The following is a 22,884-nucleotide window of genomic DNA, read 5'->3' on the forward strand; positions in this document are numbered from 1 at the left end:
CTGAGGATGTAAACGGCAGCGGAATCAGTGTTAGAAGGAGCAGAAGGTTAGAGGAGCCAGCTGGTGGGTTGGGGAACAGAGGCAGGGCCTCTAGTGATGGGAGCTTCATTGCAGCTGGATTACCCTAGTTTTACCCCACCCCTGAGCGCAATTCAGAGCAGGAGTGAGCGGCACAGCCCCTAGGGGTCGCTGGTGCGGAAGCAGCAGGCCCACGGCGCGGCTGGGGAAGGAGGGAGCGAGCCAGCGCGGAGCGGCAGAAGGTGGCTGGCGAGGAGCGGGCTCGGAGGCGCAGACAAGTTCGCTGCGAGTTGGAGCCGGCAGCCCGCGGTGCCTGGGCTGTAACCTGACACCGGGGAGAGAGCGGAGGAGGAGAGAAGACCCCGCAAGGGAGTAGGAGGATGGTGACCGCCGCCGCCGCCTAGCCGGACTTCGCGGCGGCGTCCGGGACTCGCGCTGCGAGCCGGGCTCAGGGCAGCCGGCCATGGGGAGGGGGCAGCTCGTGTGAGCTCCCGCTAACTTTCCCCCCAGCCAGGCGGAGCGGGGCAGGCGGATGGAGGATGCGCTGTCCCCGGCGGGCTGTGTGACCAGGGGGCGGCGGCGGGGACGATGAAGAAGCAGCCGCAGCAGCACAGCAGCAGGGGCTGCCAGGAGCCCCGGCCCCATGTGGCCCCTTCAGCTGGAGGGGGGCCCGGGCAGGGGGGTGCCTGGAGGAGGCGGCGGTCCCTCTCGCTGCTGCCTTTCCTCTCGCTCCGCGACTACGGCTTCTGCATGGCCGCCCTGCTGCTCTTCTGCTTGGGCTCCCTCTTCTACCAGCTCAACGGGGGACCCCCGCACTTTCTGCTGGACCTGAGGCACTATCTAGGTAAGGGCGGCTGGCGAACACTGCGTGGGGAGCCCCCTCCCCAGGACTGGGAAGCTCGCATGCCTGGTAGGCTCAGCCCCACTCACCGCGGGGACTTGTTGCAGCTCCTGCTGCCTTGACGTGCATCCCCTCCGTGGCGGCGGTAGGGGCAGCGGAGGATGGATGCCCTGCCGCTCAGCCGGCCGGATAAGCATCGGGGGGCACTGCCGAGCCCAGGGGGTGCGCGCGGAGGGTCAGGCTGAGCAAGGAGCAAGTGGCCCAGCGCACACGCTGTGCCAGGCTTGGCTCGCGCAGGGCTTCGTCGCTCGCCATTGCCCCAAGGGATCAGAAATTGATTCCAGCTGAAAATCTAGCGGCGTCCACTGTGGTGCAGAGCTGCGATGCTGATCCAGGCCTGGCTAGTTTAATTCTCTAGTCCTTGAATAACCGAGCTTGCGAAGATATTTTTCACTTTTGTTCAACTGTTCAAAAAAGAGAGGCTCCTTTCTCGAGAGTGTCTTGACCCCGGATTTCCTTAGGTTCAAGGACTGCACCTTCCTAATCCGTATTCCTAATGGTGTTCATTCAGGCTGAGTGTTTCTCGCAAAGAATGTGAACCTCTCTCAACTATGTGACTAGGGGAAGCACAGAGGGTGAGGCTAAGCCTCTGGCTTCCTTAGTTAAAGAGGTGATTCCCTAGAAAAATAGACTTTTGGGTTGATGAGTGGAAGGAAAAGAAGTTTTGTGAAGAATTTTAGGAAGTAAATGTGTGGGTTTTTTTTTTCTTTTCGGAGTTTGTATAAGAAGCAGTGATGTATTGGTATAGTTCCCAAACGAGAAGCTGGGTTTACGCACAACTGTGCTACTGGTGAGGAGTGCTTTTTGTAAATACCTATGAGTATGTGTTTAAAAAGCAGGGAATAGGGAAAAGGATGATCAGAATCAGCTTGCTGAGAAAGTAGAGCTTTGGCAAAAAGTAGAGGACAGTGCACTGGAGACTGTTTCTAAAATCTTAAACTAAATTAAGGCCTATGATGGTCTATTGTCTGGCCTTTTAAAACTTGTGCAGAGAAAGGGTTTATAAATCTACATCTCCACTGCTAATTGAGATTAGAATTTGGAATTGCAAGTGAAAACTACAGTTATTGCCCTCAGGATATAAAATGTGGAAGTACAGGCATAACAAGTCATCTATTTTCGTATTTGTAGTACAGAAATACTAGGAATTGTTTTACATTGTAGAAGAGACAGGAATGAACAGGTATCTGAATAAATTTAATATTCTGTTTATTCATGATGGAATAGTTTTGTCTGTTTCTGAACTTTGAGTAAGATTTTAGGTTCAAAGCTTCTTTTATCCTTGATTGTAATGTTCCTTAGTAGTTTGGCCATTACGTTGCCAAGCTTATTTAAGCATTTTTGAAATTTGCAGATCTTTGTCTAAAACACTTTTGTGAAGAATGAAGTATACAAAATACATTAATGATTTTTACCATAAGTGTTTCTCTTGTTAGTATGTTGCTGATTTGATCTTTGTCCCTTATTAAAGATGTCTGGAATTATTCATATAAACTAAGCATTGTAGAGGGAGCCATTGATTTGACCGCCGGAGGACCATATTCACTTTAAAACTAAAATAGAAGAGTTGATGAGAAAGCTAGCACGTTGCTCTTTGAGAATAAATTTAAAATAGAAACGATCGGACTAAAACTGAAAAGTTTTCAGGCCCACATTTTAACATCACTAAAGCTTTGATTGTGCAGATAGGCATGCAAACAATTTCATGTGGTCTTGGTGATGTCAATGGGACTACTCACTCCCAAAAACAAGATAAAGGGACACAATCAATTTTCAAACTACATTTCCAATCTGAAAATATTGTACCAATCATTATTACAGGAAACAACTAAAGCTACTGGAACAGAAAAGGAATAGGGGACAAACATGGGTTTCTCTAGGTTTTGTATTTGTTTACTTGGTGCATTTGACAGTATTTTGCATAGTGGTGTTGTTTTCTTGATCAGTTGCACTACTCTGGGGGGAGCTCATGGACAGGCTTTTCCTCAGGCTCTGCAAGAGTGTTTGCAAGCAGTACAGCCTACCAGAAATTGAAACTGAAAGTGAGACTGAAGAGGCAGTAGGCAGGTGTGTATTCAGAGAAATGGGAGAGTAGAGGCTGGGAATGGACCTGATCAGGTTTTGTTTGGTATTAGGCCTGACCAAATCATATTTTTTTTAAATGTCAAGATGTGCTATTTATTTGCCTATTTAAAAAAAAATATTAAATTTGCCAGTGGTCATTAAACTTTTTATGGCAAAATTTCTTGCCATTTTTGGCCATACGCTTTCCTTTCCTTGATTGAACTGTACACAGAGGGGAGAAAATACGTTTGAAAAAAAGATGTGATGTCTTCCTGAGAGAGAGAGTGTCTATATGTGATAGCTACGCAAAGAGGAACTATCTTTCCACTTCTACAAAATATTTGCAAGGCTATGTGGAAAAAATGGGCAGAGCATGTTGAATGTGGAGCTGTCAACCCCATACTTGAATCAACTCAAAAGGGAAAACTGGAAAGATAGCATTAACTCCTGTTTTACATTCTAGGCCTGATTCCAGTTTTATGTCAGTGTGACTCCACTGGGATAAAACTCAAGTAAAAAAAATAGTGAATCACAACTTGTGTAACGTGACTTTACAGCTACAGCAGTGGGGGAGTGTAATTGCTGATTCTGTCATGTTGCCATAGACAAAGAGGAGGAGGGGACTTAGATTTAGAGAGCATCAGCTGGAGTTCCTAAATGTGAGTGAGGAGGATCCCTTAGTGGTGGGGAGATTAGATCTTCTAAATTCTGGTTAGTCCTGTGAATTTTGGGGGAGATGCTTAGGCTCTTTTTCCTTGAAGCTGCAATATTTTTGTGTTAAATTATTCCCCTTTGCATGCGTTTGCCTATGGAATGTTCATATAGCATGTGAAATATCATATCTACCTTAGCTGTTTCGAGTGGTTGTTATTGCCATAGGATTAACTGTTTAATGGCCAATATGAAATAAGTACTATTGTGGGCTCAGTATTGTTTGCAGTACACAAATTTTAATCACATTACTGAAACTGCTATCTCTGTTGACACTAATTGGCATTCCTGTTGGCAGTCTCAAGGGAGAGACCAAGGATCTGATTGCTTATGGAGGCTGCCTATTCTGTGAACCTCCTGTGGCTGGTTAACCAGAGCACTTCAGTGTCCAGGATGACCAGTCTAGCTCCTTTTAACAAGCACTAAATAATCTCTTGCTCACACTTTTCATTCCACCATAAATTTAAAATAGCCACTATTATTGTTGGGCCTGCTAAAACTTGGTTTTATTGCCATCCCCAGCCTTCCCATTTCTAAAAGCTGGTTCTTCAGCAGCAGTCTAATAATATTTGTAGAGCCATGCTGATGGGGTTTGATGCTATTTTAACATGAGAGGTGTACTCTGTAAATTTAAAGTTTTTAAAATAAAAACATCTGGGGGGGGGGGGAGAAACCTGTCTTTTGCCAAATTGAAAAGAACATAGTTGTTGATAAAAGAAGAGCTGTCTTACTTCTCTAAAAGCGAACAGACATTGGAGGAGAAAAATTCCAACTAAAAATTCTTGACAATGTCTTTTTAATTTTATGTTTTGTACTTTACTGAAAACATTTAATATATTTTAATTAGGGCTGATTAATCGCATGTGATTCAAAATCAATTGCTATTAAAAAATTAATCGCGATCAATCGCAGTTTTAATTGCACTGTTAAACAATGGAATACCAACTGAAATGTATTAAATATTTTGGATGTTTTAGTACATTTTCAAATATATTGATGTCATTACTACAGGGAATACAAAGTGTACAGTGCACATTTTATATTTATTACAAGTATTTGCAGTGTAAAAATAAAAAATATTTTTCAGTTCGCCTCATACAATACCCTAATACAGTCTCGTTATCTTGAAAGTGCAACTCACAAATGTAGACTTATTTTTTACATAACTGCACTCGAAAACAAATAAGTCCTACAAGTCCATTCAGTCCTACTTCTTGTTCAGCCAATCGCTGGGAGATAATGCTGCTGGCTTCTTGTTTACAGTGTCACCTGAAAGTGAGAACAGGTGTTCGCATGGCACTTTTGTAGCTGGCATTGCAAGATATTTATGTCCCAGATATGGTAAAGATTCGTATTCCCCTTCATGCTTTAGCCACCATTCCAGAGGATGTGCTTCCATGCTGATGGGACTTGTTAAAAAAAAGAATGTATTAATTAAATTTGTGACTGAACCTCCTTGGGGAAGAATAGTATGTCTCCTGCTCTGTTTTACTTGCATTCTGCAATATATTTCATGTTATAATAGCTAGTCTTGGATGATGACCCAGCACATGTTTGTTTTAAGAATGCTTTCACTACAGATTTGACAAAATGCAAAGAAGGTACCAATGTGAGATTTCTAAAGACAAATACATCACTTGATGCAAGGTTTAAGAATCTGAAGTGCCTTCCAAAATCTGAGGGGGATGAGGTGTGGAACATGCTTTCAGAAGTCTTAAAAGAGCAACACTGCTATGTGGAGACTACAGAACCCAAACCACCAAAAAAGAAAATCAACAGTCTGCTTGTGGCAGCTGAAGATAATGAAAATGCATTGAGTCTTCACTGTTTTTGGAGTGCTATCAAGCAGAACCCATCGTAAGCATACATGCATGTCCTTTGGAATGGTGATTGAAGCATGAAGGGACAAAGGCATCTTTAACATATCTGGCATGTAACATACCTTGTGACGTTGGCTACAAAAGTGCCATGTGAACACCTGTTTTCACTTTCAGGTGACATAGACAAGAAGAGGGCAGCCTTATCGCCTGCAAATGTAAACGAACTTTTTATCTGACTGACTGACTGAACAAGAAGTAGGATTGAGTGGACTTTGTTTTATTTTTGAATGCAGTTATTTTTACACATAATTCTACATTTGTAAGTTCAACTTTCATGATAGAGCTTGCACTGCAGTACTTGTATTAGGTGAATTGAAAAATACTATTGCTTTTATAGCACAATATTTGTAATAAAAATAAAGTGAGCATTGTACACATTGTGTTGTAATTTAAATCAATATATTTGAAAAATGTAGAAAACATCCAAAAATATTTAAATAAATAGTATTCTATTATTTAATAGCATGATTAAGCACACAATCATGATTAATTTTTTAAGCTTGAGATTAATCTTGTTAATTTAAGTGCTTGACAACCCTAGTTTCAATAATGTCTCAGTAATAATGACAATCTGTAGTATACCTGCCTGTCATCCTTCCTAGATTTAAAAAATGTTTCTTTCCCCTTAGTTTTCCCTTTTGTATGTCTTTCACATGCTATCTAGTAAAACAGTAAAAGTGACTATACACAAAGTGCTGTGAAATGCACAAAATAAACAAAGTAGAGGAAAAATATTTTCTCCCAACTTTTTCAATCTTTTCCATTTCTGTAGCAATATTACATGTTCTTTATTACAATGGAAAGTATACAATTTTCAGACTGAAGTTGGCATGTTCCTTTAAGATTCTACCAATAAAAGTCCCATCCATTCTTCATTATAGACATTAATGGGCGGGGGAACATATTTCTCATTCCTGTGTTTCTCTGTTATGGTCATCTGTTTGTCAGAGGAAGGAAGAAAGTCGTCTTTTTCTTTTTAAAGGGACAGTGTCAGAGTTGGTATGACAAAAATGTAACCTACCCGTTTTTTGTTTTGGATCATATCACAAGTGTACGTCTAAGTATTGTCCAGAATTTTCAACCTTCCAAGACCCAAATGTTGGGAAGAGACCTCAAATGAGGGGGACAAACTAACTGGTTTGACAGTTACCTTTAAGGAGCTCTCTGTATAATAAATATATGTGCTTGTTTATCTGCTCTATTCTTACATTGAAGCAGAACAATGATACGTAATTGAAAAAAGAGATTCTAAGTGCTTTTTTTTTTTTTAAACAAAAAAAGATGAATGCATCAGTGAGAAGTTCTTAGGTACAGATGAACTATGCTTTTGTGTAACTCGCACTACTGATTGTGGATATAGGTTTGTGTGTGGTGTGTATGTGTGGTTTGTGTGTTTAATTGAACAAACTTTGTAGAAATGTTGATTTTACTAAGTAGTTAACAAGACAGTCTGAACAGATTGAATTAAAACTTTGTGTGTTCTTTTCTATTTCAAGAACTTTCTTCACTCTCATAATGGATGGTAATTCTTTTGTGGTTTTGAAATGATTTGATTTTAAAAATGATTTTAAGGATTTATTACAAAGATTACCATAAATTCATTAATTCCTGTGTGTGTAGAATCTGAAAATCTAAAAACTTTAGCACAAAGCCTTGGAAAAAAAAGATCCATAGTCAAAAATCTGTACCTGGTATTTATCTTACTTTCTGCTTTCTTGGACATTGTTTTGTGCTGAGAACATGAAGGTATTTTGTTTAACTAAAATGTGTCTGAAATTTAATTCATTTTACCAACCTCTCAAAGTTAAGATGAGTTTTGAGGGGAGAAAAAAACAAATGTACCTCATCTCAAATAGCTTCTTTTTTTAAGGCTATGTAGGAATGTTGTTTTCCATACATTAATTACTTGCTCATTGTTCACAAATTCTCCACTTGTAAAAATAAAGCTTAAAATTATAATATGATACATTTACAACTTTACATTTGGCATTTGCAAACAGAAAAGAGGAACAAGTAGAGTGTCTTTATTTGTTTCATGAGTGACTTCAATTTTTATGGAGAGTGCTCTCTTTTAGATAGTAACTTAACTGTTACCTTGGCTATACAGTTCTAACCATAATAATTTGGGGTCATGAGTGTATTTTGATGGCATTCTAAAATAGCATTTTGTTTGGAGTAATACTGGGAAAGCACTACCCACGAACAGGTATTGAGTATGTACACAGCTGTGTATACTTCTTCACGTTTCCTATCAGTGACCTTTTAACTGTGATCTTGAAAGGATTTATTCTTCTCCAAGTGAAAATCAGTTTAACTTTCTTCCCAGAATTCTACTCAGTGAGACTTCTGTCATTAATATCAGACTATATGATAGGAAAGGACTGATTGCCTAATAGTTAGGACACTAGCCTGGGACTTGGCAGATTTCCTGTTTGGCCACAGACTTCTTGTGTGACCTTGGGCAAGTTATCTGTTCTCTCTCAGTTCCTCAGGCATAAAATGAACATAGAAGCACTTCACTGCTTTGCCGAAGTGTTTTGCAGATAAATGCATTAAAGATTGTGAGGTGCTCAAGTTCTACAGCCCTGGGGTCCATATAAGTAAGATATGCCCCTCTGAGTTGGCAGCAACAAGGGCCGGGTTCAGTATCCAGGGGTTCCGTTTCAATAACGCAGTGCAAAACCGGCTTGAGCCCCCACCCAGTGACCTGGGACACTTACATACCACACCCCCCTGGGTGCCTCTAGGAGGCAGTACTTCCCCTCTTGCAAGCACAGAGTCTGAGTGTAGCAAAATACTTTTAATAAAGGAGGGAAACAATGTGGCGGCATATTGGGGAAACACCACAAACAGGATTCATAACATAAACCACGAGCAAGAGACCCACCAAGTAAGTTTTGACAATGTCCTTTTCCCCTTGGAGTGTTTGGACTTAAGATCTTAAAGTCCAACAACCCAAAAGTCTCTGTCCCTGGTCAGTGCCACCCCAGAGTTCAAAAGTTTATCTGCAGAGTTTTACCCCCCCCCAGCCTGGGTGGAAATGGGGGGGCACACAGGGTGTTAAGGGGCACCTTACGTGGTCTGGGGCCGACTGTCCTGCCTTTACCACGACTGGCTCCACTCCACCAGCTGTGCCGCTCCTCCAGCCGACCTGTGAGCCACTCCAGCCTTCCCCGCAAACTGCTCCACTCCTCTCTGCTCGCTGTTCCGAGGGCCACTCCAACTGTTCCCGCAAACTGCTCAGCTTGGTTCGGTTTGGCTCTGCTCACTGTTCTGTGGGCTGCTCCAACCGTGCTGCAAACTGCTCCGCTCTGCCAGCTGCTTAGTGATAGATCTTCAGGCTCCCCCACTAGTTAACACAGCACTCAGTGATCTCAGCTCAGTAAGTTTAACTCTCTTAGTGATTTCAGCTTGTAGGAGGGTAGCCCCAGTGCTAGTGCACCATTGGCCCAAAGTGAATTCAGCTCAGCAGCCTCTAGATGGACTCCTAATGGAATCAAAATTAGCTCTGCTCTTCAACAGTGGAGAAGGGAGGAGGTGCAATTGGTATTCCAGGCCCTCAAAAGGGGCCATGCCATCAGGTACCGGTACCCATCCCCAACCTCTCTCAAGTCACTGGGTTTTGGCACCCGTGTCCCTTGTCTAGTGAGTGCTACTTAGTTAATGGTGAGACACTCTCTGTCATAAAACCGTTTCATAGTTCCCCATTTACATAATCAGGGTGACAGCACTTTTTATTCCTCCTGCCCCAATAACAAAGAAGTTGGGGATCCCACAGCTGTGAAAGTAACCATTTTAGGTTGCCGTGGGCTGTGCTAGGTGGAGTGGGTGTACCTATGCAAACGCAATCAGCCTCTGAAAACACAATCAGCCTCTGAAATTCTTTTCCACACTCGCCATAATTCACCACCAGATGTCAGGGTAGAGCTCATCCTGACTCTGCTTACAGATACATAAATATTTGTAGTATGGGTCATAGTCACCTCAGGATTCTGGTCCTACCCAAAGCAGATGGCAGTGGTCCTTCAGATAAGGCACAGGTTGTGTTTTAAGATGGGAATTAGCACTGATTTTTGTTTTAATATAACTCCAAGTATTTATCCTTTTTAAAGCTGGCATAGTAAACTTTCAACATAATCACTTTTAGCAAATTGACTGAATCAAGTGTTTGATATAAATAACCCCTGAAATCCAATCGTGGGGCTTGAATCTGTTCTCTGATATGGACCTGTGCAAGCCGAGTGGTATTTTGTGTATCTGAGGGCATAATGATGTCACCTAGCTTCTATTCCTGTTGGTGCTGTTTAGACTTCCCTTACAAAATGAGTAATGCAACAAAAAACCACCTCAGTTCATAGTGTTGCTCTGAGCCTCTCTTCTCTATCAGTAAGTGGCAGGCACTCAAACAGTAGCTGAAGAATACGCAAGCCAAAATGAAGCAAGAAAGTGTCAGGTGGAAAGTGCCCCTGGACTAACTTCCATATTCTCGTCTGAATTTATGTTGGTTTGGGATTTTTTGCCTTTACTTATGGTGTCAGAAAGAATGATGTACATTTAAAACTGCCAGAGCTGGAAGCTGTTTAAGTACAAAGGCTTCAATACATGATGCTCTGTGGGGAAAACAAAGTCTGCTTGATATGCTGAATCATAGCATGTGATAAGTGAGATCCCTTTTGGTTTTCCTACTGCACAGATTGGTCAAAGTCATAGTTTTAGTTTGATGTTTTTGAATGAAACTAGGCAATTAATTTCAGAATCTGCATGTGAGCGTATGGTGGGAGAAGTCAGTGGTCATAATTTGTTGCATACGAAACTACACTTTTTTTTCCTTCTTTATCTATCGATCCATCCACAGGGACAACTCATTCCAGGGGGATTTGGTGTTCGTGGAAATTTGAGGGATGTGTGAACTAGGTCAACAAAATAAGGGCTAATTTCAACTTTTGCAGGAAAACTTAAAGTACACCAAGACTGACATTTGAACCTCCCTCCCCAATGTTAATTTTTCATACTTATTTTACATTTTTCTTCCTTGCGTATTTCTGTGTTTCCTGACTGCAGTTGGGATCAGAGGTTGAAATGCTTCAGCTGAGAGGATATTATAAAATAATAAATATTAATAAAAAAGAGACTGTCCTGACCAATGTTTCTAGTTTGACTAAGCACAGGAAGTGCTGGAAATCACACCAGTGCTTGTTGCAAGATCTTCACCTCCATTTTTCAGGCCTAACGGGTTTGATACTTTCTATAAAGTATCTAGAACAGAGATCGGCAGCGTTTCAGAAGTGCTGTGCCGAGTCTTCATTTATTCACTCTAATTTAACGTTTTGGGTGTCAGTCATACATTTTAATGTCTATGAGTCTGTAATATATAACTAAACTATTGTTGTATGTAAAGTAAATGAGGTTTTTAAAATGCTTAAGAAGCTTCATTTAAAATTAAATTAAAATGCAGAGCCCCCCGGACCAGTGCCAGGATCTGGGCAGTGTGTGTGTCACTGAAAATTAGCTCGCGTGCTGCCTTTGGCGTGCGTGCCATAGGTTGCCTACCCTTGATCTAGAACATAGGCACTGACTCCATGGGTGCTTCAGGGCTAGAAAAATAGTGAGCACCCCAGCTGTTTTTTGGCTCTGGGAGGACGGAGAGCAGCAAGATGGCGGAGTGAGGGGGCAAAGTAGGAGTGGGAAGAGGTCGAGCAAGACCTTGAGGTATGGGGGACAGAAGGAGGCTGGGGTCTCAGGGGAGGAGGCAGAACAGGGGGGAATAGGCACAGGCAGGGCAGGGCCTTGGGGGAAGGTGCAGGGTGGGATTGGTGTCTTGGAGTGGAGCACCCCCAGGGAAAACTAAAAGTAGGTGCCTGGGATCTATAACCTCGGGTTTTTATCTAAACTTTCATCCACTGCTAGTGTTTATACACTGTTAACTGTGTTATTGTGACCTGCTAGTGGCTGTTCTACAAACAAAGATAGGTCTACTACTGTTGACAGCTGGGGGAGATTACTCCTTTAGCTTAAGTGGAAGAAGCTTATGCTTTTAGTGACAAAAGTCCTAGGTTCAAATCTCTTGATAACTCACTGCCCACCCTTATTGCGCTGCCATTCCTTGCTGTGGGGGGAAGAAAGCTGAGTTACACAAAGGCTCTAAGTAGAGCCAACAGAGGTAACAACTACACTACATACACATAAATCGGTGTATGCAGGCTTACATAAGAAAATGAACTATAAAACTTTTATTCTGGACTGAAATCATTTTAGATGTGTTTACAGCCAGTGCCAGCCTGACTCCCATAGCTCAAGCATTATAAAGATATACTTATGAAGTGGGGGGGGGGGGAAATAGATATTATTTCACTCTTTGAGAAGAGTAAAAGAAGGCAACAGCTCTTTTCTTTTCTGCAACTGAACTCTTAATTTCAGAATGGCAATCAAAAATAAGTTATAACTGCTGTCTGATTTTTTTTTTTTCAAGTTAGTTTTGTTGCTGGTGAAGTTTTGTAAGTGCAGTAATCTTCAGCAAGTGATGCTACAATGTATTTGGACTATATAATCAGAAGGCATATTCCACTCTACTATCTATTCACTTGTGCCTCATGACCTGTGCAGCAGTGGCCCCAAGTTGAATCAGCCTTCCCCTCCTCCACCATGGGCTGAAGGTTGCGTTGAATCTGTAGTACTGTGATTCTGAGAGAGCACTGAGAACTCTTTGTGGACTTGAAGGGAGATAAGACAGTGAATGGTGCATCCTCAAAACTCTGCCTATTATCCTGGCCTAGGTGTGTATGGAACATGCTGAGGCACAAAGAAAGGCTTCTGCAGAGTCAGGTGGGGGAGAAACTGTCTTGGCTCAACGTACATTCTTCCCTGACCCCCTTCATCCCCCCCCAAAAAACCCCAAACAAACTGGGGGTGAAAAAGTGAGTTCTCTGTTCCATTTTTCTGTCTGTGGCCAAAAGTAATAGGATCATATGTTTTTGTTTTAGGCAGTTCTGTGGAACACTTTCCATAGCCTCTGGGCACCTATGAAAAAATTGGCAGACACGCACTAACTAGAGGCCTGGGCCTACCAATGAGAGGTCTATGCAAAAGATGGTGCAGAGAGGAGTGCCACCTGAGAGGTCCAAGTGCAACAACTGCTGTTCCTCAGCTGTTCCTCCTAATTCTAACTTTCCTAAGTAGCTGGAGTATGATACTGACATGACGTATGCCAATTTAATTGCTGCCTAGAATGGTTGTGTGTATCAAAGAGAAGAATGGTTAGTTTAATATTAGTTTCATTTGATGGGTGTTTAGAATGTATTGACAGCTTTTCTAATCTTTCTTAGATCCTTCTATTGCTCCCATTACTGTAGTAGCAGACAGCCTCACAAACTTTCATGGGTTTATGCTAACAATACCCTGTGAGGTAGGCGAGTGTTGTTATTCCCATCTTACAGATGGGAAACTGAGGCACAGAGAGACTAACTGACTTGCTCAAAGTCATACAGGAAATCTGTGGCAGGACAAGGAAATTGCGTGTCTTAACCACAGCACCATTCTTCCTCTCCCAGGCACTGTGATTGTTTGTAGACCCAGTGTTGAATGACTTTTAGTAGGTTTTGTTCTCAACCATGAAGGATTTTTGTTTGTTTTAATGAAAGCTTACATTCTGTAGAAACTGATGAGATAGGATTCTTTAATCAGGAAATGTTTCCCCCTCATCAGTGTTGAGTAGGTGAGCAGATTTTCAAACCTTACTTACGTGTATATAGTGAGACATTTTTTCTTCTTTGTTTTAGAATCTGTCAGGGGATGTTTTGAAACTGAAGAGGTGGGCAGTTATTCTGCAGAATTTTTTCTGGGTGCCCTTTGACACTGCATTTGAGGATGGGGGGAGCAAATACTTCTATGTAGAAAGAAGATGAAGTGCATGGATTTACATGTAAGAGTGTAGAAGCATGACAAGCCTGTTTACATTATTGCTTGTATTTCAGAAACAGGCCTTCTGTTTATCAAAATGTCCCGATAATCATACATGTAGTAATTTGGCGAGGAAGTCATTATGAGAATATAGGGCAATAACAGATGATATTTCTAAAGAACTAGTGAAGTGCCTGAGTGTTATATTTCACTGCCAGGTGGGTCAGCTGGTCAAGTGAAGGGTTCCTGTTTAGTGCATCTGCTCCAGAGGAAGGATGTTAACATAACCTCACACTTTTATGCCAGGTCTCCAAGCTGTTAAAAAATGTTGGTCATATTTTTCAGAATAATCTGTCTGCAATCTTCTGGACTGCAGATACATATTTGATTACTATTACTGAAGAGATGTGTGGGATTAGATACGAATGAAAGAAGGCAGTACTAAATCCTGAAAGGATGATTTTTAAAAAGAAAAAACTAAAGCCTACACAGAGATTAGAAATGTGGCCACAAATCTTTGTTTTCTCGGTGGTGGTGGGTTTTTTTCCCCCCAGATGTGGAAGTTGTCTGTCTTGTTTGCTAGTTGAACTGTGATTCAAGCCTTCAGGCTTCTGACATCTTTTGGTTATGTTTTTGGCTATACTCTGCATTGAATAGATTTCAATGGCCAACGGGGGCTGTGGGAAGCAGTGCGGGCCACAGGGACATGCTGGCTGCTGCTTCCTGCAGCTCCCATTGTCCAGGAATGGCAAACCACAGCTACTGGGAAGCACCTGGGGATGGTCAGTGTAAACAAACTGTCTCGCGGTCCACCAGTGGATTACCCTGACGGGCTGCGTGTGACCCGTAGCCCACCACTGATTTAGATAAATGCTGGAAGTTTCTGTTATATCTGGAAGAAATGACGCATCTGTTCTCATGTTCACTCGTTTCATGTTGCATAAATGATCCAAAGCTATATAGTTTATATACTATACATTTTTTTCAGAGCTACATCAAGCTAAGAGCCTAGTATTGGCTTTCTGAGTCCAGCATAAACGTAAATGAAGTGTGTTTACGTGGGTTGTTAGGTGTTCCGTATCCTGGCAGGAACCACTACATTGGCAGGAAATGTGTCTTGGAATACTGGTGTTGCCATCTTGATGTTCTGCTGAATTTATATTATAGTAAAGTAACCTGTCATGCCAAATTTATGGGTGGGTTTCTCTGTTATTGCTGGCCAAATGATCAGAATGATTGATTACTTTGGAATAAACTTTACACTCTCTCTCTCTCTGGGTTTCTTATAAGAGTCTAATACATGGGTTGTTGCTTCAGTTCAAAATTTCAGTCTCAGGCTTAAAATCTATCGTGAACCTGCTTGTTTTTTTGCTTCCTTTAACATTTCCTAATGCTACCCTTGACTTTACATACTGAGTAGAACCAGCAGTGTATTCCAGTCTCTCTCTTTTTTCTTTTTCTTTTTACCTCTTTCCCCCAAGCATTTAATGTCTACTTAAAACATTAAATTTTTGGTTTACAAATAAAAAGTCAACGATCTTTTAATTGAAATGCTTATACTATAAGTATTGGTTTCTTGTCAGTTTCAGCACTTTTTTTCTAAAAGCTAAAGGACTTATGATATAGCCCCGAAATGAAGTTTCTTAAATATGGTAGAGAGATTCTCTCCTTTCATCTGCATAAAAACTATGACAATTACAGTTATTGCTTTGTATTATTATCTCTTTATGCAGTAGCAAGTAACTGGGAAGATGCTCAGAACTTGTGTATATGAACATTTTTAAAAAAAATTATATATCAAAAGAAATAATTAAAAAAACCCTATGGTAATGCCTGAAAATCAACATTAGGCAAATGTTAAATGTATATTTGTGTGGTTTTTTTTAATGCTGTAGGAGTTTTTATTCTTTTTAGAAGAAGGTATGCTGTCATTGTTTGCTCTTATTTCATTCCTCTTCTTCCATCTGTTCTCTCTCTGTTCCCCTGCATATGAGTCTCCCTCTGGGCACATGCTTCATTAATTTCCTGTTGCCCAGCCACCTTGTCCACCTGTCCACATATACCTCTTGATGTTACTCTACTGCTATTGTTACTTGCACTTCTGGAGGCTCCAGTTTCTAAGGGCAGCTCCTATTTCCTCACTAGCTCTCCCTGTGTCTGAGTCTCTTACCCCACTGGTCTGAAATATCGAGAAAAATAACCTGAATCCCAGGTATTTGATGAAAGGAAGAAACTTGGAAATCATTGACTAAGACATGAGGAGAGAGTATGCAGCGAATTAGACATGTCTTGGAAATTTTGTATGGCAAGGAAAAAAATCCAGTATGATTTTTTTGAGCTGTATAAACAGCATCCTATCACTGAACTAGGAAGGTGATGATTCTTGTCTGTATAACTTTTTTAATGAGATTATACATGGAATATCATGTTCCGTTTTGGGCACCACTGTATTAGAAAGATGTGGAAAAATGGGATTGAGTTTAGTAATTTCAGAGTTAGACTACATATGGTTTGTTTACTAAACTGGAGATATAATAATCTTTATGTCCATAAAACTTTTGGAGTTGAAGAATGGCGTGACGGTATGAAAAGGTTATACAGTAACTAGAAGTAATGAGAATAAATAAAGACCCAAAATAGGTTGAGTAAAAACTAGATTTACTAGATTGTGGGACATACCCCCAGAGTTGTTGGCTGAAGCCACAATGCTTGGGTCACTTAAAACAAGACTGGACAAAGCAGTAGAAAAATATCCTGCAGAGAAAATCTTGTACTGCCTGAGGGATGGATTTGATGACCTAATATATCTCAAAGATCTATAAATAATAGAGATAGAAGAAATAGTCTTGGTATAATCTAAAATGTATACGGTAGATACTCTACGCTGTAGTTTCACTAACTTGTCCATTCACATTCTTTCATGCACACAACTGATAGTTCGGCAAGAAAAGAATGCCCCATGCAATACCGATTTCTATTGTCTTGTCTGGTGGTGGGTGTTGTAATGCCTGGAACAGTGTGTTGCCAATCAGCAGAGGCACAGGAGGGGAAGAGAGGTAGTGAGGAAGGAGATATTCGCTGGCTGACTAAAATCAAGGGGAAGTTGCACTTTTATGCAAACCCTTTGATTTCAGAGTGGTCCTAATGCACCACTTCAACAGTGTGACAGAACCCAGGTATTTTCCGAGCCACTTTCTGGGCAAAGTGAGCTGATTGTAGTATGTGGGCGGGAGATTATTTTGGGGCTGGGAGTGTTAGGAGGTCTGTTCTTTTCAGCCCACAGCTGAAAAAATCAAAATAAATAATATGTACATTCACTGTCTTTTATCTAAAATTCTCAAAAGTACATTTGAAACAACTAAACCTCATAGCATTCTGTTAGACAAATAGGAATTACTATTCACATCTCACATATGAAGACAAAGTTTTCAGTGAGACTGAGATAGAGGTGGGAACAGAAGGTGTAGGTTGTGCCTCTATCCCTTTCTCCAAGCACTAGACTGCACACAGCATTGCTAATACTCATTATTTGATTTTCTTTATTGACTAAAACTAATAATTTGATATAAATCTTTCCAGAATGCTTGTCTGATGAGTCAGCCAGTTGACTCTAAACTTTCAGCTACTTTATCTTTGAGTGAAAAACTTGTTTTCTTAATTGTATAGAGTTTTCTCTTCTAATTTATTTAATCTGATATTTTTCTAAATAAGCAGTGAGTCAGACTTTGGCACAGTTCTAGGATTCTTTAAACTAGGCATTCTCCTTTTTTCTAAAGTACATTGTGTGGAACTAACTGATAGTTTGTGTTTTTCCATAGATATATTTTTTTGTATGTGACTATTAGAAGCCAGGGGACTAGATGATGAATGATATGTGGTGTCTTTTACCTCCTGGCCACCAGTTCAAGTACAGCTGAAGTCGACAGAGACAAAGTTGTTACTGTGTCAAGGCTGTTCCGGGGCTTCTGTGGAATAAGTTGATGTCAGTTCAGGGTTCATGTCACAACTCCCACTATCACCACCACAAGTGCTAACCTTGTTGTTGGTCTCATTAACGGAGGCAGGGACATGGGGAATGAACTGTTTTTTTTTTTTTCTCTAGATGTTCAGCTAGGTCAAGGTTGAGGCACAGCTGGAGAAGGGTAGCGGAAGCATGTATTGGATTTGTTTGTGCTGTCCCTGCTCTGAATGTAGAGCTATCAATCCAGCACCTTTCATCAGGAACAAATCACTTAAAAATGGTGGCTGTGCAGTACTTGAAAATCCTACTAAGTGTTGTAGAGGAGGTGCCGACTTTTAGCAGAGCAGCTACTTTCGCAAATTAACTGCTGAGTGAGATGCCTGACAGACAGCCCGGCTTCTGCTCCTTCATCTCAATCATATTTAGTTCTCAAAGAGCATTGTTTTTCCAAAATTCTTTAAGTGCTTTACAAAGGAAGATTAATATTATCCCCCATTTATAGACAGGAAATGAGGCAACGTGACTTACCATACAGCCAGTCAAGGAAATCTGGGCAGGACCAAGAATAGCACCCAGGTTTGCTAAGTCCAGGTTCATTGCCTTATTCACTGGGCAATAGCGTTCCCATCATTATTGCTTAGGAGAGCTGTAAATAAATAATGACAGACTTTGTAATGAATTTAGTGTTCATGAAAGGGGGAACAAATGGCACTGTCTTGTACAGCAACTGCCTGCACTGCAGTGGGCACAAGTGTCCCAGCACAACGCTGGCAATTTTGACCTTCATTGTCCTTATTATTCCTGTTCTGTAGCTTGAATGAACAGAAAGTGGTCACTTCTTGCCTCAAAATTTACAAGTATTTTTGTTTTTCTTAAATCTGGCATTACTGATACAACCTTGCCTCTCCTCACCTATCTTGAATGTTTTTATCTGATCATTCTACTCTGAAGATGTGTGGAGGGGGGCTTGACCAGAAAATGTATACAGCAGGGGTAGGCAACCTGTGGCACGCGAACATATTTTCAGTGGCCGGGTTCCGGCCACTGGTCTGGGGGGCTCTGCATTTTAATTTAATTTTAAATGAAACTTCTTAAACTTTTTAAAACTCTTATTTACTTTACATACAACCATAGTTTAGTTTATATAATAGACATATAGAAAGAGACCTTCTAAAAACACTAAAATATATTACTGGCACACGAAACCTTAAATTAGAGTGAATAAATGAAAATTCGGCACAGCACTTCTGAAAGGTTGCCGACCCCTGGTATGCAGTATGCATGCTTGAACTCTGAGAATGAAAAGGTCTTGCTTATCCGTGAATAGTAATCTTTAAGAATCTTTATCCAGGTTGCTCATATTGGCACAGCCAGGCTCCTCAATGCCATGCATCAGATTCAGGACAAAATACTGAACAGGAGTGGGAGAGAAGATAATTGTTAAGAGTAGTTTTTTAAAAAAAGTAGGGTGAGAGGAGTGTGGACAGACATGTTTAAATTTTCCCGAGCTTAAACTGGAAAAACATATCTTTTAAGGTTCTTCATTTAGAAACGTGTAAAGGAGGGAACAGAGAAGCAGTAACTTAGGTTAATATACACGTTTAACTTGCATGGTATTGAGGGAAGCACATGGCAAGTTAGGGTGGTCTGTCTTGTAAAGGATCCTTTTCTCATGGAGGAGAAGACAGTTGACAAGTTGTAACACTCTAAAATTTCCTGCAGTTCCTCTGCATGATTTGTGCATTAGACCCTCTATACTCAAAAAAAAAAAAAAAAAAAAAAAAAAGGATGTATATGGCATGGTAAGGGGTGGGAACAGCTGCGTATGTAGCATGCTCGCTCTGAAAGCGGTGTAGCTGGCTTCAGAAAATATCCTGGTAAGTAAGTTGCTGGCTCTCAAAAGCAGCAATAAAAGCATACGAGCTAGTTGTGCTGTTGATGCTAGGGAGGGAAGGAGTGGGAAATGCATAGAAGCAAAAAAGATACCCCCATCCCCCTCCTTTGTCTAGACAGCCCAATAGTTTTTAATTCTGGGTTTGGCTACGCTTGCAGGTGTGCAGCACTGGGAGTTACAGCTGTCTTCGTACAGCTGTGTAGGGAAAGCGCTGCAGTGTGGCCACACTGACAGCTACCAACGCTGCAGTGTGGCCGCATTTGCAGCGGTGTTGGGAGTGGTGCATTATGGGCAGCTATCCCACAGAGCAGCTCGTCCCATTTTGGCACCGTGGGTTGTGGGAAGGGGGTAGAGGGTGCGGGTCATTCTGCTTCCTGTCCCAACGCCCTGTGATGCATCGCTTCACATCCCAGCAATCCCTGTTTTTCCGTTCACGTTTGATGCCATCTTGACTCTCTCAACGGTTTCTGTGCAGTGCAATTTCTGTGGGAAATGGAGGCCGAACTACTGAGGAGTATACTGACGAGTCTCGCCAGCACATCACGTTTGGCAGTTGAGCTATTCCTTAAGATACAAAGTGATGAGGAGTCTGACGATGATAGCGAGTTGCCTGATGCGTTTGACACTAAATTGCTTCTGGCATTCACGGAAATGCTCAGCACTGTGAAATGCCGCTTTTGGGCTCGGGAAACAAGCACTGAGTGGTGGGATCACATCGTCATGGAAGTCTGGGATGACGAGCAGTGGCTGCAGAACTTTCGGATGAGAAAAGCCACTTTCATGGGACTGTGTGCTGAGCTCGCCCACCCTGCGGCGCAAGGACACGAGATTGAAAGCTGCCCTGCCAGTGGAGAAGCAGGTGGCTATTGCAATCTGGAAGCTGGCAACTCCAGACAGCTACCTGATCAGTCGGAACCAGTTTGGAGTGGGAAAGTCGACCGTTGGAATCGTTTTGATGCAAGTTTGCAGGGCCATTAATTGCATCCTGCTAAGAAGAACCGTGACTCTGGGGAACGTGCAGGACATTGGATGGCTTTGCACAAATGGGTTTCCCTAACTGTGCACAAAGGGGCGATAGATGGACGCATATTCCTATTCTGGCACCACCCACCTAGCATCCGAGTACGTTAATTGGAAGGGGTATTTCTCTATGGTTCTCCAGGCGCTTGTGGATCACCGTGGGCGTTTCATTGACATTAACACAGGCTGGCCTGGAAAGGTGCATGATGCAGCATCTTTCGGAACACTGGCCTGTTCAGAAGCTGCAGGCAGGGACTTTTTTCCAGACAGGAAGATCACAGTAGGGGACATTGGAAATGCCCATTGTGATCCTTGGAGACCCCGCTTACCATTAATGCCTTGGCTCATGAAACCGTATACAGGGAAGCTTGACAGGAGCAAGGACCGGTTCAACTACAGGCTGAGCCGGTGCCGAAATGACTGTGGAGTGTGCTTTTGGCCGTTAAAAGGGTGCTGGCGATCTCTGTATGGGAAGCTAGACTTGGGGGAAAGCAGCATCCCTGCGGTTATATCCACGTGCTGTACCCTCCATAATATTTGTGAAGGGAAGGGTGAAACATTCAGTCAGGCATGGACCTCTGAGGTTCAACGCCTGGAGGCTGAATTTGCACAGCCAGAGAGCAGGGCTACTAGAGAGGCCCAGCACGGGGCTTCAAGGATTAGGGATGCCTTGCGGGAGGAATTTGAGGCTGCAAACCAACAGTTATGTTTGGTGCCTTGCGCGAGAGTGAAGTGCAGTGGTTACAATATTAGTAGGAATCTGTTTTTCCTAAGTTGATTTGCAGTGCCTGTTTCCTGGGCTACGGTATCTTTTTGACTTTCTGCAATAATAAAGACTGTTTTCAAAGCCATGAATTCATTTACTGTCAATAAAGTTCTTTTCTTTTCAGACACACAACATTTTGGGAACCTAAAAGGGCAGGGGTGTGGGATGGGGAACTGTACAGTCACAGGTTTGAATATGTCCTGTCTGAAGTGCTGTGCAGTGACTGCTGCACTTCAGGATGCCTATGCTGCATGATGATGGGGCTTGAGTGCAGAGAGTAAGGGTTGTAGTTCTCAGGGCTGGTTGGTGAACGTACAGGTGTTGAAGACAGTTGGTGGTGGTAAAAACCTGGATGCTGGGGAAGGGGGTTTTGAGCTGATATTGGGGCACAAGGGAAAGAGCTTTGGGATTGGGGGGGGCTGATAATGAGCTGTTAGTACTAGAAGCTAAATACCTCTTTTTATTCATACTTCAGTAAAAGAGTGCAGGTACCTACCTTAGAATTGAGGAATCCTCTCCGGATATGAAGAGCCAGCTGGCCCAAGAAAGGGGCAAAATTTACATGAAAAATCTCTATAGTGCTTGTTGCCATTAAGAATGGTCTTATGCTCTGCAAAGATTTTTTTAATGTAAATTTTGCCCCTTTCTCGGGCCAGCTGGCTCTTCATATCTGGAGAGGATTCCTCAATTCTAAGGTAGGTATCTGCACTCTTTTACTGAAGTATGAATAAAAAGAGGTATTTAGTTTCTAGTACTAACAGCTCATTATCAGGTCACAAACAAAAATAAACTATAAAACTTTGAAGGGACTTGATATTATGGCTAATGCTTTTTTTGTTAAGTATGTTTGTGTTTTTGGCATAGCTGGATGTATGAAGTTTTCTGTTTTCATATTAAATTATTTTGGATCCTAATTCAAGCCTGAAGTTTTCTTCCTGTAAGAAGGAAATGTGGTAGTCTCAGACCATTCCTCTGTAGATGATGGTTTATATCACACACAAAACAAAGCATGGTTCAGGTTTGCTAATTAAATTCCAATTTAAAACTGGCAAGTTTAGCAGTTCAGTTGAAATTTGGCTCTGGCTCAACAGTATTTCCTCACTAGTATACTGTAAATACATTAAAAGCAGTGTTTCTGTTCTCCTCATTGTCCTCACCACTACACTTCAATTGATACTGCATATACTCGTTCATTAGCCCATTAGTTTATAAGCCGATCCCACAAGATGGTTAGGTAAAAATAGCAAAAACTGTATGACCCTTTTATAAGCTGACCCTATGTTTCAGGGGTTGGCAAACTTTGTCTCCTGGCCCATTAGAGTAAGCTGCTAGCAGGCCTGGACATTTTGTTTGCACGGAGGCCCTGAGCTCCCAGTGTCCGCGGTTTGCCGTTCCCAGCCAATGGGACCCGAGGGGCTCTATGACTGCAGGCGCTCCAGGTAAACAAAACGACAATGTATTAGATATTCATTGATTCTGTAGAGTTTAAAATCATTTGGTGTAGACCCGTATATAAGCTGGCTCCCGCTCTTTGATGCGTCACTTTTTTACCAAAAATATTCGGCTTATGAACGAGTATATACGGTACTTATTTTAAAAACAATGTTAAACTCTTATTCTGGTACCTTCCCTTTTGCCAAGTTCCTAGTTATCTGTGTCTGTAGGGGCAGGGAAGGATTACTATACTCCAAAACCGTGGACGTTTTCCCCCATTTGAAACTTCCCCCTCTGTGATATCTCACACCCAGTTAGAAACATTAGTGTATGGGTTTG

General features: G+C 41.8%; 1 protein-coding gene across 1 annotated transcript in view; it reads left to right on the forward strand.

The window, feature by feature from the left end:
* The first annotated feature begins 281 nt into the window (after window positions 1-281).
* The window catches only part of UST (uronyl 2-sulfotransferase), a 294,956-nt gene continuing 272,353 nt past the window's right edge, over window positions 282-22,884 (forward strand). The window contains exon 1 of the mRNA XM_075064040.1: window positions 282-862. Within this exon, the coding sequence (XP_074920141.1) occupies window positions 607-862 (256 nt within the window). The 5' untranslated portion in view covers window positions 282-606. The remainder of the gene's footprint in view (window positions 863-22,884) is intronic.

This window comes from Chelonoidis abingdonii, chromosome 3 (genome assembly GCF_003597395.2).
Source record: "Chelonoidis abingdonii isolate Lonesome George chromosome 3, CheloAbing_2.0, whole genome shotgun sequence".
Lineage (NCBI taxonomy): Eukaryota > Metazoa > Chordata > Testudines > Testudinidae > Chelonoidis > Chelonoidis abingdonii.